The sequence below is a fragment of the Chinchilla lanigera genome, unplaced genomic scaffold, assembly GCF_000276665.1.
Source record: "Chinchilla lanigera isolate Chin_1 unplaced genomic scaffold, ChiLan1.0 scaffold00141, whole genome shotgun sequence".
Taxonomy (NCBI): Eukaryota; Metazoa; Chordata; class Mammalia; order Rodentia; family Chinchillidae; genus Chinchilla; species Chinchilla lanigera.
In genome coordinates, this window is record NW_004955542.1 from 417,616 (window position 1) to 436,279 (window position 18,664).

General features: G+C 39.4%; 1 protein-coding gene across 5 annotated transcripts in view; it reads right to left on the reverse strand.

Annotated features, from left to right (window-relative positions):
- Sept2 (septin 2) overlaps positions 1-18,664 on the reverse strand; it is a 43,224-nt gene that overhangs the window by 16,535 nt on the left and 8,025 nt on the right. For all 5 annotated transcript variants that reach the window (XM_013508105.1, XM_005411134.2, XM_013508103.1 and 2 more), the window contains exons 2-4: positions 16,748-16,777; positions 14,708-14,828; positions 1,139-1,225 (exon numbers count right to left, since the gene is read on the reverse strand). In XM_013508105.1, coding sequence (XP_013363559.1) covers positions 1,139-1,225; positions 14,708-14,828; positions 16,748-16,756 — 217 coding nt within the window. In that variant the 5' untranslated portion in view covers positions 16,757-16,777. The remainder of the gene's footprint in view (positions 1-1,138; positions 1,226-14,707; positions 14,829-16,747; positions 16,778-18,664) is intronic.

The window sequence follows — 18,664 nt, forward strand, 5'->3', positions numbered from 1 at the left end:
GAGAGCACAGGGATTGTGTAAAAGGATACCAGAGACATTAAGGGAAATTTCAATGTTAAGATTAACGTATCTTCAAGACCCTGTCTCAAAAAAAAAAAAAAAAAAAAAAAAAAATCAAAACGAGACCCTGTCTAAAAAGGAAAAAAAAAAACGTATCTTGGGGGAAGGTTAAACATGCTAATAAAAATTATAATGTTTGAGGGATAAAGAAAACAATGTATGAATGTATTATTTTGTTTTGGCACTGGGAATTGAACTCAGCACCTTATGCTTGCCAGGCAGGCACTTGTGCCACTGAACTACATCAATGCTTGAATTTAAAAAGGTAGTGAAGGCTGGGCATAGTGGCACACACCAGTAATCCCAGCACTTGGGAGGCTGAGGCAGGAGGATCACCGGGAGTTTAAGACCAACCTGGGCTACAAAGTGAGCTCAAGGCCAGCCTGAACTGTGCAGTGAGACCCTGTCTCAAAAAAAGACAAAAAATAAAATAAAATAAAATAAAAATAAAAAGCTAGTGAAAAAACTGTCTTCCCTTATTGTGGTAGCCTTAGACCCAGACTCCAACTTTGTGCTCAACCCACTCGGTGATCAAATATTTATGGATGCTGTATCCTTTACTGGAACATTCAGACATTAATTTCCACAGTTATTTTCTATGTACATAGCTGTTTTGTTTACTAAGACAGGGTTTCACTATGTAGCACAAGGAGGTCTTGAACTTGCAGCATTCCTGCCTTGGCTTCCCACCTATAAACAGCAATTTTAACAACATAAATCCCTCACTTGATCCTCCTACCCACTGTATAGTACACCAGAAACTATACATAAATTCACAGAAACAGGGGCTGGGGATTTAGCTCAGTGGCACAGCGCCTGCCTGGCAAGTGCAAGGTCGTGAGTTCGATTCCTGGTACTGGAAAAAAACAAAAACAAAAATTCACAGAAAGGAGGGACACATGCAAATGTATCAAATTCTACGACCAAGACTCCAGAGCCTCAGGTGAAGTACACCTCTCCTAGGTGACATTTTCCTGTGTTCAAGGTAAACCCAAGAACAGAATAAATATTTAAGACAAAAAAATATTATTTATGCACTGTTTAGCAACTTACACATAGTTATACTCAAAATAGTTACCTGCGGCTCCAGGTATGATTCTTTCTGGATAGAGATCAGTCAGGAACAAGCTGTTTATCAGAGTTGATTTTCCTAGACCAGACTCACCTTGAAAGGAAAATGAAAAATCTCGTCATGACCTTTCACACAACTATTAAATCTGCTGTGTTGATTCTAGGCCTGGATTGGGGTTAATATCTCACAAACATCATTTGGTGTGCTTGATATAGTCACTGTAGGTTACACAGGTGCCACTATTCCAGATTCACAGAGGTTCAAAGGGCAGTAATTTATTGAGATGAGAGGTACCCAGAGCAGGACCCTGATTTGAATTTGAATTCAACTCCAGGTTGGTGGGATTCCAGAACTCGTACATTGTACAATCAGAAACACAATTTCACTCTGTTTTCCTTTTTCACAGCACTGTGGGTTGAACCCAGGGCCGCTGTGTTGAGCTACATCCCCAGCCCTTATGTTTTCTTTTCAGACAGGATCTTGATAAGTTTCTCAGCTACCCAGAGTGGGCTCAAACTTGCAATCTTCTTGCCTCAGCTTCCAAGAGTGCAGGGATACAGGCAAGTACCACCATGCCCAGCTTATTCTCTATAATTTTAATGTTTGATATTTAAGAGATGGAAAAGCCAACAATTAAATTTTATATTGGAAGGAGCCATGAACAAGGTTCCCTCTTTTCTTGTAGTTATCACTGAAGGCTTCCTTTGCACAGATGCTTCTCACCTCAATACTATAATGTACTTGGTGCTGGACCCTCACCAAGCACTTCAGTTTGAACCACCTTCAGCTAAGTCCTGCACGGCATGAGAAAGGAGTCCATCATATCTGCTTTAAAAATCATTACTTTGCCAGGGATGTAGCACAGTGGCATAAGCACTTGCCTGGCAAGCCTGAGGTCATGAGTTCGAGTCCCAGTACCAAAAAAAAAAATCATTACTTCTAGGCAAATCAAGGAAATAAGTGAACCTGAAATGTGTAGACATACAAAAGCAGGATTGTACTTTACATTGCAATTTTCATGGATGAAAAGGACTACAACAGTTAGAATTATACGTTGAATATGGTCAAGGATGAATGCAAAAGCATCAATGAAATGTCTCATTGATGTAAAAGCATTAATTCCATTAAGCTCTCCATTGATAAAGCCATTTAGCAATGTCCTTTACATCTGTTAAAGATATAAAGGATGTTTGACCAATATCTGCTAATTCTTTTCGGTGCTTTGGCACATATCTAGGCATGGGAACATGACAAAAAGTCCAAAATGGCTAAGGAAAGGAATACTAAACAAAATCACCACCAATTACAGAGTAGTGACAGCTTTGGGCAAGCCAGGTGAAAAGGACCAGGCCCAGGAAATGCCTGAGCACAAGTATCTGCAATGCTTCCTTCAAACACTAATTGTAACATCCAGGGGATACCTCTAGACTCTAAACCTTAATTTAAAGGGTATATAGGCTATTTCTTGTGGAAGAGCTTTCAGGTAACATCTGTAAGTGACTTGCTTATGGAGTCAGAACATGACACTACCACAGACCTGACTCTGGGAGTTATATGCCTTGTTCCATTTCTCTCCCACCAGCATCTCCGTCCTGGCTGGGAGCTTCTCACATAGGTACAGGAAACACAGGAAGCAAGATTCACAAGAGATTTGAGCAAGTGCAAATCACCAGCATCCAAAAATGTGAGCAACACAATGGGGTCAAACTGTCTCATTTTTCTCTAAGAGTAACAAATTTTTTTAAGTACTAGAATTAATATCCTTTAAAAGAGATGGGAGGTTGATTAGGATGGAAGGGATCCAGAATTTACAAAACCATTCCTATCTTCTGGAATTAGAAGTACAGGCAAAGTTAAGCTTTGTTGCATGATATAATACTATTCTGAAGTCTCCCCCTGAAAATTGGTACGGAAGTTTTAGATTTTAATCTGAAGTTTAAAGTTTTAAAGATCTAAGCTTTCTATCTAGGTGAATCTCTCTTTGCATTAATTTTTTTCTTATTCACCAACACAACAATGAAACTGCTTTTTTAAATGATATGCAACAAGGCCCTTTTCCAGAAGGCCCTGGACAGCAGTATTCTGAGTGCTCACTTTTCCTGCCCACTCACACACTCCTGTCACAACAAACTACGTGCAAAGGGAGGAGGGAGTCAAGGGAGGCTCAGGGAGCCTGCCCGGGCCAACAGCTCCTGCTTTGGCTTTCCTGCATTAGGAGAGGCTGCCTCTACCTGCATTCATTTAAGCAAACTTTACTGAGGTATGATTTACATGGGGCAGGGGGGCGGGTACTGAGAATTAAACCCAGGGCCTTCACAATGAACTACATCCCAGCCCTTTAATTTTGAGACAAAGTCCTGCTAAGTTACCTAAACTCGGCTCAAACTTGTGGTTCTCCTGCCTCAGCCTACCAGAGTGCAGGGACTACAGCATATCCCACCACACCTGGCTAAATATTTCCATTTTAAAAAACCGAATAGTTGGATTAGTTTTGACAAAGTACCTACAAGGATCACCAAACTCCACTCAACACAGGAATATTTTCATAAGCCTCAGTAGTTCCACTGTATGACTGTCAACTCTCTCGTCTAGAACTCCCTATTGCAGAAAAATATCAGTCTGCTACGTGTTGGCTTTGCTCTGGAATGCATATACAAAGAATCATACAGCATGGCCTCTTTGTATCTGGCTGTTTTTGCTCAGGAGGGCTGGGATTAATCCATGTGGTTACATCTGTCAATGGTCTGTTTATTGCTACTACTGAGCAACACTCCAATGTATGAACACACAGCAATGTGTTATAACACTCTTTCTATGTCTTTCTATGAGATACCTGTGCAATTTCCAGCTTGGGTCTATTTTTGAGAAAAGTGGTTGTGGATGTTCATATACAAGTCTTTGTGACACAAAAGGACTTCTGGAACACAACCGTTAAGAAAGTGCCATACAGGCAGCATGGCACCAGCCTATAATCCTAGCACTTGCGGAGGCTGAGGCAGAAGGATTGCAAGTTCAAGGCCAGCTTAGGATACACAGTGAACATGAGGCCAGTCTGGGCTACACAGTAAGATCGTGCCATCCCTCTCCTTACTTCCAAAGTACCAAATTAGTTTAAAAGTAGAGGCCAAGCGTGGTGGTGCACCTGTAATCTCAGCACACAGGAGGCTGAAGCAGGAGGACTGCCTACCCCATATAGCAAGACCCTGTCTCAAAAAAACAAAACAATACAAAACAAAATAAAAGAAAAACAAAGTGGTTGCAGCACTTTCCCTTCTTATTGGCAATTAGGAGAGTTCTAGTTGCTCCATAGCCTTGCCAACAACTAGACTGCCAGCCTTTAAAAACTGCAGGCTTAGCTGAGTGTGGTGGGGCACACCTGTAATCCCAGCACTCAGGAGGCTGAGGCAGGACTGTTGCAAGTTTGAAGCCAGCCTGGGCCACAAAGCAAGCTCAAGGCCAGCCTGAACTGCAGAGCAAGACCCCGTCTCAAAAAAGAAAGGAAGGAAGGAAGGAAGGAAGGAAGCAAGCAAGTTGCAGGCCTGAGGAGGCACCAAGATGGTGGAGTGGTGAACAGCAGCGAATGAGCTTCTCCGAGTGTTGCCGTAAGGAAGACAAGAAGGAGGGAAGTGGGTCCCCTGGACTCAGGAAAAATCTGAAGCCCAAACTGAAGCCCATGGAGAATAAAGAGAGGATTTTCAACAAAGGAGGTAGCTGGTGGTGCCTTCTCCCTGAGATAAGAGTACTGCACAAGAGAAGAGACTCATACTGGATAATCTCCTCCATGGAGTCTTCCATGGAGAGAAGACGCAGCAGAGGGGAGCAGGTGGAAGTGAAGGACAGCACTAGCTGGTAGTGTGTGCTGAGGGCTCAGTTGTCCTACATGAGAGAGCAATTGGCCGGGAGCCACCTTGGAGAGAGGCCGACTCAGCTTAAAACTCAGAGCAGCTGTGGGATCCATCTAGCAGCTCCCAGCTGAGCTCAAGCCCAAAAGGTGCGCTGACGGCTGCAGGCCAAATGAGTCTGGTCTCGGTCACAAGGTACAGGCTCACTGAGATATCCACTATCCTGCTAAAAAGCTACTGCTGGCTTGCTAGGATAAATCAACATGGACTGGGACTCTGTCTCCACAAGTTGTCTACCAGAGATACCTGGAAGTGGACTTTTTTTCCCTCTCTTGTTTATTGTTGTTATGGTGGTTTTGTTTTTGTCTTTTTTCTCCTTCATTGTTTGATCTTGTTTTTATGTGAGAGTAAACGTGGTTTTTAGCCACTTTCTGGTTGTTATGTTCTCTTCTTTTTATCTCTTCCTTCTCTCTTTCCCTCTGGTCTTCTGCACCAGTTTCCCAAAGTGAGCATGATCCCGCTGTCCTCCAGCCTTACTTCTAATTTCTTCCTTTTCTTCTACCTCTCTGTTTTGTTCTTAACCCCTTTAACTTTTAACCCCTGAGGGTACAATTGACATACTAAGGAAATACATTTTGCATATAATTTTCTGGGCTGTCTTAGATTTTGCTATATAACTACAAATATAGGTCATACAGTAAAAGGTGGCAAATTAATGGTTGTCTGTCATTTTCTAGGCTGTGGTTGATGCTACTGTTATTGCTGATGGTACCACTTAAGCAAAAGTGACGTAATTGTTCTAAACAGCTATTCTTTCTGGTATTCCAAGACTGACATTGACTAAGGATCATAGAAAATACTAATGCACAGTGTCAGAGAACCAGGGGCTGGGCCTAATAGGCAGCAATTTCTCATCCCCAACAAATTAAAGAGGTAGGCTCTTGCAACACTCAAAACCCAAAAATGAGCTACAAATGGAAGATATCTCAGAGAAATAGTCATTTCCTAAGGGTTTTAAATACTGGCAATAAAGCAACCCACCATAGGCAGTTTACAAGCATCATCCCAGGAATTAAATTTAAAAAAGAAAGAAAATGAGAAGACACTTAAACAAGATGCAACCCCAGACATGCAGTTCACCAAAGGCAAAACCAGGGGGCAGTGAGGTGGGACAACCTGAAAGCTACCTAACTGGCCTCTCTGAAGTAGTAACAACAAAGCAATTGGGCTAGGCATGGTGGCACATGCCTGTAATCCCAGCACTTGGGAGGCTGAGGCAGGAGGATCACTGCAAGTTCGAGACCAGCCTGGGCTACAAAGTGAGCTCAAGGCCAGCCTGAACTGTATAGAGAAACCCTGTCGCAAAAAGACCAAAAAAAAAAAAAAGCAATTGAACGAGGCTCTAGAAAAAATCAAATCAGAAGTAATTTCTCAGATAACTAGAGTTGGTATCCACAATGAAAACCATGCTTAGTGACTCTACAGCAGATACAGACAGAAAAAAGAGGAGCTTAAGAAAATTATGGAAACCATGAAAGCTCAGCATAGGAAAGAAATGGAATCCATAAAGCAGATTCAGGCAGATATCCAGGAGAATAAAAATTCCATTGAAAGTATCTGATCAAGCCAGATCAAGCCAATGTGAGAACAGGCTCTCAAATATAGAAGACAGAATGTGGAAAAGGACATTCTTTAGTTAGAGAAAGGACTGAGCACACACAGTGATTTGTTTGTTTGTTAGGCTTTCTTAAGATAAGGCTTCACTATATAGCCCAGACTGGCCTTGAGTTTACAATCCTCCTGGCTCTGCCTCCTGAGTACTGGATTACATGTGGAAAAGGACATCCTTTAATTACTCTTTCAATCTATTGCCTCAGGCCTGATCAAGCCATGTGACTGTTTAGATCTGGAGGAAGTCTAGCAAAAGCATTGGTGGAAAGGATAAGACTGCAAAACTTATGTCCTTGTGGAAAGCCTAAATGCTTTACTGAAACATGCCCAAAGGAATGATAACATGATGGCTTACTAAGTCAAATCTCCTACTTATGATAATTGAGTTGTATTGTCCTTGCTAAGATATTTGATATCCGCCGTTTGTACTAGCTGCTTCCTTTTTCTCTAAATAAAAGGTGACTGAGATTAGTAACAGAGGTTGCAGTCCAAGAGGCTGTAAGCCCCCTGATCCCAGAGTTTTGTCTCTCTTGTTTTTCTTGTTTCTTTTACTTTTCTTTTCATGCATGTTTACCTTGTTCTCGGGACCTGTCACCCTTGGACAGAAACTGAATTTAGAATGACAACAGGCTTGTAGTTAGACATCATGAAAAGAAAGATTTCTTAAAAATAGCAAGGGACCATGAGAAATCAATACAGCAGCTGCTAGATGAGGCAAAAAACTAATGTAAGACTGATTGGAGTCAATGAAAAAGCAGGAGATAGCACAAACGATGTAAGAAAAACTGTTCAGCGACATCATGGCAGAAAACTTCCCTAGCAAGGAAAAATAATTTGACATACAGAAAAGTGATGCATATAGAACTCCAATAAGCCATGATCAAAAAAAAAAATCTATAGCCAGGCATATAATAGTAAGATTCCAGAAATTCAACAAGAACAGAATCTTAAAAGCTATTAGAGAAATCACCTCTAAAGAAAAGCCCATCAGAATCACAGCTAACTTCCCCACACAAATCCTCAAGTCAAGAAGAGCCAGAAGTATTTCAGGCCCTAAAGGAAAACAACCTCCAACCCAAACTGATGTACCCTGCAAAACTATCTTCTAAAACTGATGGAGAAATAAGATACTTCCATGACAAAGAACACCTGAGGAAATGCATGAACACCAAGCCAGCACTCCAAAATGTTCTGAAGGACATTCTAGAAAGAGATAAGGACTACAACTCCATGAACCCCAACAGAAGGAATCCACTAGGCAAAGCAAACAATTAAACAGAGGAGGGAAAAAAGACAGGGAGCCAACAACAGGAAAATAATATGACAAGAATAAGTCAATATATATCAGTTATAATCATCAATGTTAATGGTCTCAATTCACCAATTGAAAGACACAGATTGGCAGAATGGATCAAGAAGCAAGATTCAGCAATATGCTGCATATAAGAAACACATTTAATTCAAAAAGAGATTCATAGACTGAAAATCAAAGGATGCAAAACAATACTCCATGTGACAGAAACTCAGGGGCAGCTATTCTATTTGCAGACAAAGTGAATTTCAAGCCAAGACTGACTAAGAGAGAAAGGTTACGACATCCTTGCAAAGGGAACAATCCAAGAGGAAGAGATAACAATCACAAATACATAGGCAACAAATACCAGTGTACCCAACTCAATACCCTACTGTCACAAATAGATCAACTAGACAAAAACATCAACTGTGAAATAACAGAACTGAACCAAACTTTTGAACAAATGGACTCAGTAGCTATCTACAAAGTGGTCCACACCACAACATCTCAGCTGCATACAGGATATTCTCCAAAACAGAGCACACACTAGCTCACAGAACATGCTTAAGTAAATGCAAAGGAACTGAAATTATTCCAGGCATATTATCAGACCATAGTGCAATAAAATTGGAACTCAACAGCAAAGAAAACCACAGGAACTTCAATAAACACATGGAAATTAAATAATATCCTCCTGCATAACCAGTGGGTCACATATGGAATTAAAGAAGAAATTAGGCAGTTTCTACAATTAAACCAGGGTACTAGCCTCTACAATGGGTTCATCCATGGATGGGTTCACAGCTATAAGGGTTGCTACGAAGTGAGGCCTATTTGCAAGAAGGCTGCTGCAGGTATAACCCGGAAGGACACGTGTAGTCCCTGGCTTGTGCTTTCTCCTCCCTCTCTCTCTATTCCTGGCTGCCATGAGGTGAGCAGCTTTCCTGTCATGCCCTTCCTTCCACCATGATGTTCCTGTCTTACCAAGGGCCTGTAACCAAGAGAGCTGGCTCATTATGGACTGAAATCTTTGAAACCATGAGCCAAATAAATCTCTCCCCATTCCATTATGCCAAGGATTTTGTTATAGCATCAAAAAGCTGACTGACAGACACCAATAAGGAAACAAAGTTAGCCATAAATGAGAACTACTTGTGGTACTGTGTCTGACCAAGGGTTTGTATCCAGAACACATAAAAAAGTGAACTGCGTAGTAGTAAGACTTTGTCTCAAAAAGACAAACATAAGTGAATAAATTGCCCAGTCTGTGATATTTCCATGACATCAGGAAATCACCTAAGATACCACTTAGCATATGTAAAAATACTGTATGTTCCTATCTTATTTTCCATGTCACTGATGAAGGTTCTGAGTGTTGTGCTATTTTCTCCAAAAGCCCAGTGGTTTTTATACATAATTTTTCAGTATCAAGATGATATTTTAGCAATACATAATTATAAAATTGATTACTAGTAAGCCTTTTTATATACAGTATTGTTGGGCTTGCTAAAATCTGAGCATATCTGTGTTTGGGCTTATTAAGTATTAGCTTGTACTTCTCTTGTCACTTGTAATAGGGTAATGCTTGCATAGTAAAATGAGTTAGGGGTATTTTTTACTCATCTAGTTTCTGAAGTTTATAAAGGATTCGCATTATATCTACCTTAAGTCTAGTAACACCATCATCTTGAGTTTTCTTTTCAGGAATGTTTTAAGATGAATTCTTAAAACTGGTATCATTTAGTAATAAAGCCATCTCAATCTAGAGTTTATTTTTTAGGAAAGTTTTAAGATGATTTCTTTGCTACATGACTATTTAGGTTATTTCTTTCAGTTTTGTGTCTTTCAGGGAATTTTTCTGTTTCATCTAAGCTGTTTATTGCTATAAGTTGTTCATATCATCCTATTATTTTTTCAACAAGTGCAGGATCTGTAATGATGACCTCTTCTTCTTTCCCATATACAGTATTAGTAACGTGAGTCTCTGTTTCCTCAGTCAAGACAGGGGCTTATCAATTTTATCAATCTAGCTTTTGGGTTCACTAATTTTCAATATTGTCCAATTCCTCTTACACTGCCTTCCTGCTCTTTATTATTTCTTTCTTGTATTATGAGTTTGGTTTGTTCTTTACTTTCAAGTTCATAGTAAAAACTGTGGTGGCTAAATTGAACCTTTGTTTTCTCTAGTTTTATACCACAAATTCTTTTGTTTTGTTGTTACTGTTTTTTTTGTTTTGTTTTGTTTTGAGATAGGGTCACTTCATGTAGCCCAGGCTGGCCTCAAATTCACAACAATCCTCCTGTTTCAGCCTCCCAAGCACTGGGATTATAGATATGTGTCACCACACCTGGCTTCACAGCACAAATTCTGATATGCTGTCTTTCACTTTCCTTCAGTGTAAAATATTTTCTGATGTTGCTTGTGATCACAGAATATTCTATGATATTGACCCCATCATACTGGTTTTCACAGCTCATAGTACTTCTGGTAAATCTCCCATGTGCACATGTCTGTAGCTGTTTAGATAATGCTCTGTGTGTTAATCAGGTCACGCTGTTTGATAGCATTATTAAAAGTCTATCATCTTACTGAGTTTCTAGATTCCTAAGCCAGTTAAATAGTCATGTAGTATACTTATCTCTTTCTACAATCAGATTCTACATTGCATTTTAGAGCTCTTATTAAATGTGTATATATGTAATAGGATACATTTTGGAAATGACCGATTCCTTTATCATTATGATACATGTTTACCTGTGGTAATACTCTGGAGTAGACTTGAAGCCTCCTGTCCTTACATAATATAGATGTTTCAGCTTTATTAGCATTGGCCTAACATGATAAATTTTTCTTTATTTTTAACATATTTTTGAGTTCCTATATTGAGAATGTTTTCCATACAGACACTGAATTACTCACTCTGATAATCTCTGCCTTTTACACTTGAGGTACACTGTAAAAGAGGTACAAGAACTGAATCAAATTGCCCCATAAGATCAACACTGAACCTGTCACTAAAATCTGATTTAGTTCTTGTCCAACTTGGTTTGCAACCACAATCATTTCCATCTTTGGAAAGAATTAAGTTCATGAACTGAGTTACCACCGTACTTAGATCCTTCACATATAATTACTGACTTTGTTGTGTCACTTCTTGTCTCATGCGATCTTTCTTTTCCTGCTTTCTTCCTGGATTAATTACTTCTAATAATCTAATTTATCAGTGCTATTCACTTTTAATAAAATCTGGGCTTCCCCAGGTAGTTGCTCTGGAGTATGCAACAGGCACCAGTAACCTAGCAGGCTCTAAATAACATTCTATTACTTCAAATAAAAGGTGTCAAATGCTTACAAAAGCAGGCTTCCATAGTGATAGCCTGTTTTATTTCTATGTCATACATTATTTTTGTTTTATCTTTGCAAGAAACTAAAAAGGAAAGTCTTTTCTATTTACTTGTATATTTGCCATTTCTAGTGCTCTACATTCTTTAACATAGATCATTTCCATCTGAAATTTTCCTTCCAACCTGAAGAACTTCATCTGAACTTTCTTGTAGTGCAGGACTGATAAACCCTTTCAACTTATTTGTCTGAAAATGTCTTTATTTTATTCCCCTGCCCCCCAGACTGTAGACTGAACTCAGGGCCTCCACAATGAGTTACATCTCAGCCTTTTTTTTTTTTTATTTTGAGGGTCTCACTAAGTTGCCCGGGTTGGGCTTTAACTTGAGCTCCTCCTGCAATAGCTTCCTAAGAGTGCTGTGATTACAAACATGCACCACCACAACTGGCTTCATTTTTAAAGGATATTTGTGATACACACATATTTCTAGACTGATGACCTAGTTTCAATACTTTAAACTGTCACTCCCCCATGCACTGCACTGCTCCTGATAAGTCAGTGGCTATTCTTTGTGTGTGTGTGGGCGCGCGCGCGCGCTTGAGATATACCTAAGGCCTTACAAGTGCCAAACAAATGCTGTTATCACTGAACCATATCTCAGCCCTGCAAATGCCTGGACTTTGATGTCTTCAGTAAGTGACGGTTTTTGTCCTAGCAAGTAGTTAGCTTATGAAAAAACCTGACCCTTTCAAGGCTTGGTTCTAAGTTTTTTGTTAGGGAGAGATTACAACAGCTTATATGTCTAGTTTGGTCCCATGCCAAGGCAAGAACTCTGTCCAGTTTCCACTGAGAGCTCTGGGTGTTCAGCAGGGTTTTCTCCCCTTAGTCTAGATGGAACCCACTACCTCCTGACCCCATACTTCCAAGGGATCCCTGTGCATATTTCTGGAGCTCCATTTTTTAGTATTCTGCCCTGCTATGTCAGGTTTCAGTCACTCCAGCTTCCCTGAATTGTGATGTCTCTTGGGCTCTAGGAGACTGCTGTGTCCTTGATTTATCCCTACCTTTACCTGTGGCACAGACAAGTAAAGAACAGAAAGCTGCAGTCACTTGACACTCTGCTTCATTTACCTCCCTTCTTAAGGATCAAGTTCCTTTGTTACCTATTGTTCAGTGCCTTAAAAGAGCTGGTTTGTATATTTTGTCCAGTCTTCTACTTACTCACAGTAGGATGGCCAGGGCTAGCAATTAAGGACTTCAGTTCTAATAGAGTCTGCTACCTGTTCTTGTAAATAAAGCTCTACTATAACATGCCTATGCCTGTTTGTATACATGCTATCTATGACTGCCTTTCCATTTTAAGAGCAGAATTGAAGGGCTGTGCCCAAAACTGAATGGTCCACAAATCTAGGATATTTACTATCCCACCTACTACAGAGCTTATTTACTCCTGTCGTATTCTAACATAGTAAGGACTATTACTTGTTTAAAATACATCCATTGCTATTGTTTTAAGAGTTTATAACATTTAAAATAAAAACCACCATTCTAATTCTAAGAGTTTTATCGCTATCTGCTAATATCTGACAGTTACTGCAAAATTTTGAGGCTATAACCATCACAAACAGTAACTCACAGACTTTTGGGATGAGAAATCTGAGCGTGGCTAAGTGGGTAGCTCTAGTTTGGGGTTTCTAAAAAACAATCAAGGGGCTGGGGATTTAGCTCTGCGGCACAGCGTCTGCTTGGCAAGCACAAGCTCATAAGTCTGATTCCCGGTACCAGAAAACAACAACAACAACAAAAAAAGACCAAAAAAATAACAATCAAGCTTCAGAAGCCCACTTGGGGTTAGAGCCGCTTTCAACCTCTGTTTCTGGCCTTGACGATTTCTTCCTCAGGCTGTGCAAGTTCTCTCCACAGGGCAGCTCTACCCCAGTGAGTGACTCAACAGAAGGCAGGTGAGAGCTACACACTGTATCATTTGAGACCTACTCTTGGAAGCAACATACCTTCACTCCACATGTCTTACTACACAAGTAGACCCTATTCAGCATGGAGACTGCTGTGAACATCAGGAGGGAAGTATCCTTGGAGGTCACTTTGGATGCTAGCTGCCACAATGAGTACAAACATTCATTACCTGTGGTACTGAAAAACTGCCCTGAGATCCAGCCATCTAGGGGTCTCCATCTTGGAGTACCTGTCTTGGTTACTTTTTTCTCGCTGCTGGGACAAAATACCTGACGCCCAAAATTAAGGAAGGAAAGATTTATTTCGCTTACAGTTCGTGGAAGTTTCAGTCCATACTTGGCAGATTACAAGGCAGAGTGGCACACGGCAAAGAGCTACAGCTCAGGGCGGCAGAACACAGCTAAGCTGCAAGCACACACACCAGGGCGGAATGGGGGAGGAATGTCCTCAAGCACTCTTTTCCTCTCCCTTACATATGCAAACTATCCACCCCAGGGCGGGTGTAGCTCTCACACCCACAATCATTCAACTCTAATAGCCTGCCCCAGGGTCGCATGAAGCTTTGGAAGGGACACACAGACATAAACCATAACAGTACCCCTCCCCAATTTAGCTGTTGTTCAGGGGCCCCTGTTTGCCTACACCCCACTAGGTTCTGAGGCTGTGTCAGACTCCAACCTAGCAAGGTCATCCATCACTGTGGCCAGACAGTGCTTGCTAAGACCAACAATCTCATGATGAGGACAGAAATGAAGTTCACACAACTCTTCCTGAGGACCCTTCTCACTTTTGCTCTTTTAATTAGTGCCCCATGACACTAATATCCTAAAACAAGGTGACTCTAATGGCGCTACAGCCCACAAGTGGACCACTATTCTTTAAGCAAACCCCAATAAACCAGCTTTTGCCAAGCTGGAACGGCCCAAGCTGTGTTTGTTGGCCTGCTCGCCCTCCCTCTTTCTTTTTTGGTGGTACTGGGGATTGAACTCAGGACCTTGTGCATGCTAGGCAAGCACCTGCCCACTGAGCTACATCCCCAGCTGCTGCTTCATTTTAGAGACAGATGTTTCTTCTGTATCTCTCCATGAAATTTACACAACACACATTAACAAGGAAATGATCAAAAATGACAACTTAGGCCCTATCTCAAAATAAAAATAAATTTTAAAGGGCTAGGGACAAGGCTCAGTGCAAAAGCTTTGAGTTCAATGCCTAGTAAGGGGGTTGAAGAGTAGATGACCTTACTGTTGGGCAAAAATGTCTAACATATATATATCTGAGTACCTATAACAAACATATATATATCTATATCTATATCTCATATATATATAATATATTCAAATTCTCAAGTTATTTGGTTTTGACAACAAAGGAATTTTCACTATTATAACATAGATCACGCTACTATATTCCACAAGCTGAGGAGAGAGGCTATAAATCAATTTCTTACCAACCACCATCAGCGTGAATTCAAAACCTTTTTTCACTGATTTTCGATGAACTTGATTGGGAAGGTTTGCAAATCCAACATAGCCAGGAGTTTCTGGATTTATAAACTGAGCTGGTTGTTGCTAAAAGAAGATTTTAAAAAAAGCTAATAAACACTTTATTGGTTGTTTATAAGATATAATCAATTAAAACTGATAAATGTAGGTATCAGTTCTTATAAATTAAAAAAAGTTACAATTAACATTGGTAATATTCACTTAATAGTATTAAAAGAAGCAAAATCAATCTAGTGTAATTCCTTAGCTATATACTGATCTAAAATTATCACTTAGTGAATCAACATTCTGCTTAGCAATTTGGCAATACATATAAAATACAAGTTTAATTCACCTTAGTGCAATTTCAAATTTTGACTTAAAGTAAATAGTCATAGGAACAATCAATAAAGCTTACAGTTAGTACCAAAATGACAAGTGGTTTTATTTAATAAGCTTGACTAAAGAATAGCCTTTGGGGGCTGGGGATTTAGCTCAGCGGCAAAGCGCCTGCCTGGCAAGCGCAAGGTCATGAGTTCGATTCCCGGTACCGGAGAAAAAACAAAAAACCAAAAAAAAAAAAAAAAAAAAAAAAAAAAAAAAAAAAACAAACAATAAAGAATAGCCTTTGACCAGGCATCAGGTGCTGTGAACCTATAAAAAGTATCCAAGAAAAGGTATTTCTCTTGCTATTCTCCCAGCTCTGTGGGACACAGCACCACCAAAATAACTCAAGTGATTTAGAAGTGGTATATTGAGTACCTAATATCAAAGACCAAGAAAAAAAAGATTGAGAATGAGAAGATCACAGCTGACCACACTGACATATCAATGTTTTCTGGTGGAAGTATGTCTGATAAGAGAGATAACAAAGCAAAAATACTAAAAAATAAAACTAGAATCTATGCAAGGGTACAATGAAACCAACAATAAAAATTTTAATACATTAATTAGTTGAAAAAGGCAATATATAATATGGTATTTCTTTTAGCATTAAGTTTTCTTTTTGTTTGTTTTATGATACAGGGTCTTGATATACAGTATAGGTTGCCTTGAATTATGTGGCCCAGTATGGTCTCAAACTCATGAAAATTCTGTTTCACTGAGCTTCTTGAGTGCTGGGATTATAGGCATGTGCCACCACTCCTGGCTAGGATTATATTTTGCAAATGTACATGTACACAAGGGGAAAAAAGAGCCAGGCTTGACGCTTGCCTGTAATTGCAGAACTCTAAGAGCCTGAGGCAGGAGAGTTCTAAATTTGAGCCCTGCCTGGGCAATTCGGCAAGACCTTGTTTCAAATAAATAAGAAAAAGAACAACAAAATGTTAAACTGTTCATTTCTGGGTGGTGGAATAAAGGCTAATTTTCTTTTTTGTTTATATGTGTTCCACACTAACACCTATAAAAAAGTAAAAACTGGTATAATAGTATTTTTCCAGGCTCAAAAATAAAGGCAACAAGAAATAACTTTCTACTTTTAACCACTAGTTCCACTTTTCTTAGTATATGTGCTTTAGAAGCAATTTATCTCAGGGCTCTGGGCCAAATTATAAGAGCAAACTAAACCAATTTATCAAGTGTAAGAGCCCCATCAATTTCATCATGATAAATTGTTGGAATTTTAAATTATTTGACTGGTCTGTTGGGAATGATCTATGGAGGTTAACTGGATTGTTACTGACATATTTAGAATAAAAGAAAAAAGAAACCTGCAAAGAGCTCAAAACTTTTAGAATGACAAATCAGAACTCTGAATGAATCAAATGCATAAATCTTGACTAAAAACAGTCTGAAAACTCGCCAAGCATGGTGGTACACACCTATAATCCCAGCATGCAGGAAGCACAGCCAGAAGGATCATGCAATTTCAAGGCCAGCATAGGCTAAATAGTGAGTTCAAGTCCAGCCTGAACTATACAGAAAGACTCTGACTCAAAAAACAGTCTGAAAATATAAAGCAATTTTTCTTTATACTATAGATATATGATGATACATGATCTTACCTTAGACATCGTTTGTGTTGTTTTCTCTATCTGTTAAAAAAATACACAGATCTGTTAAAAAAATATATCTGTATATGCATCACTTGCACATTTTACAGCATTTACAGCCTGCAAGGACACATACACAGCATCTGGTGATGTATGTTCCATTTAGTGTCTCAAATACCCTCCAGAAATGATGAAAGAACCATTTCTATTTCTCATTATCCAGATAAACCAGGGTTAAAAATTGGAAGTTAATGAAAGCAACTGTGTATACATAGGTGCACTAATGCACATTGTGTATTTTCAATAGTATTTACATTTTTTTAGCAGTAATTGTATGCTAAGCACTAGGGATGCAATGGGAGAAAAAGACAAAGTCCCAGCCTCTGAAAGTGAGTAATTTCTCTCCACTCTTCAAAATCTTTCAAGGAAGCAGGGATGCCCCTAGCAGAGCACTAGGCCCTGGACACAGCTGCTATCCATTGGAGGTCTCTGGACTACCTTAAAATCTGACAAGGGAGCACAGGGCAAAATGTGAACTACATTTACAAGCTGAAGGACTGAAAGGACCTTCAGTGTTTGAGAGGTGTGACAATAGTTTTTGAGATATCTGGAATTTTTATACAAACAGTGAAACAATCAAAAACTTCAAGAAATATAAAGTTCATTGGCTAAACCTCAGTGACAAAATCAAGCTGTGACTACAGTCAAATTTGATTCCCTCTTTTTTTGTTCGTTTATTTTGCCGGTACCGGGAATCAAACTCTCAACCTTGCACTTGCCAGGCAGGCGCTGTGCCACTGAGCTAAATCCCCAGCCCCTTGATTCCCTCTATAGAGTAGAAACTTAGTGAGAAGCTTCTTTTACTCTGTTTTCCATTTTTTTCCAAACTTTACCATTCCTGAATATTGCACACCCCCTGATCCTTTCTGGGATGGAAATGTTCCCAATAATCTTGGAAGAAATGAGGTCTTCACATCCTAGTGTATTTGACCTGGTTAGCCAAAGTAAGAGAACAGCAGAAGGATTCATCAACTTTTAATTCTACAATGACATCTCATAGAAGACCTAGGTTATAGTTTTGGTTCTCCTTTGAGTGGCCCACTGTAAGCACTATTCTTATTTTTTGTACCTCAAATTGAACTCAGGACCTCAAGGGTACCTGTGAGGCAGGCACTGTGCTGCTCAGCCATATCCTTGGACCTGTAAGCTCTATTCTTGCAAAATATAGGAAACCTACTTTGTTAACATCAACAGTTGCTACAGGAAGAAAAGGAACAGATGGAAAAAAGTACTACTCAGCTATAAAGAAGGATAATCTTGAGACATTTATAGGGAAATGGATGCAACTTGAGCCTACACTTATAAATGAAAGGTTTTGCATGTGTAAACATCGTATTGTCTCCCTAGTATAAGAAGCTCAAAGAGTAAATAAGACCCAAAATGTATAATAGTTATAGTGAAATGGGAAGAAAATGCTCAAAAGGAAAGAGAAACTGGAATAGGGGAAAGGAGAAAAGAAAGAAGGGAAAAGGAAAAAACATATATATGCACACATAATTAAGATAGATATACTACTAATTGCTATTAGCTCATTGGCAGGATAGATATATGTCTCTATTGCTTGATGGGTTCTTTATGCTCATGTCTTGCATTATGAGCAACTACTTTGAAGATAATAATGCACAACGTACCGAACATTGTTACTCTCCTACGATCTTGTTTTGAAATTTTATACCGTTTTGTTTTTCTTCCCTTCAAAATAAAAAAAACAAAACCAACAAAATTTTCCAGAGAAGAATAAAGACCAGAGTCTATACATTAATGAACTATCTGGGATTGTGTATTAGAGGAGTGAATTAAGGTCTCTTGAATAGAAAGGACACCCTAGAAAAATTCTATCAATTGACCTGAATTTAAAATATTAATGGT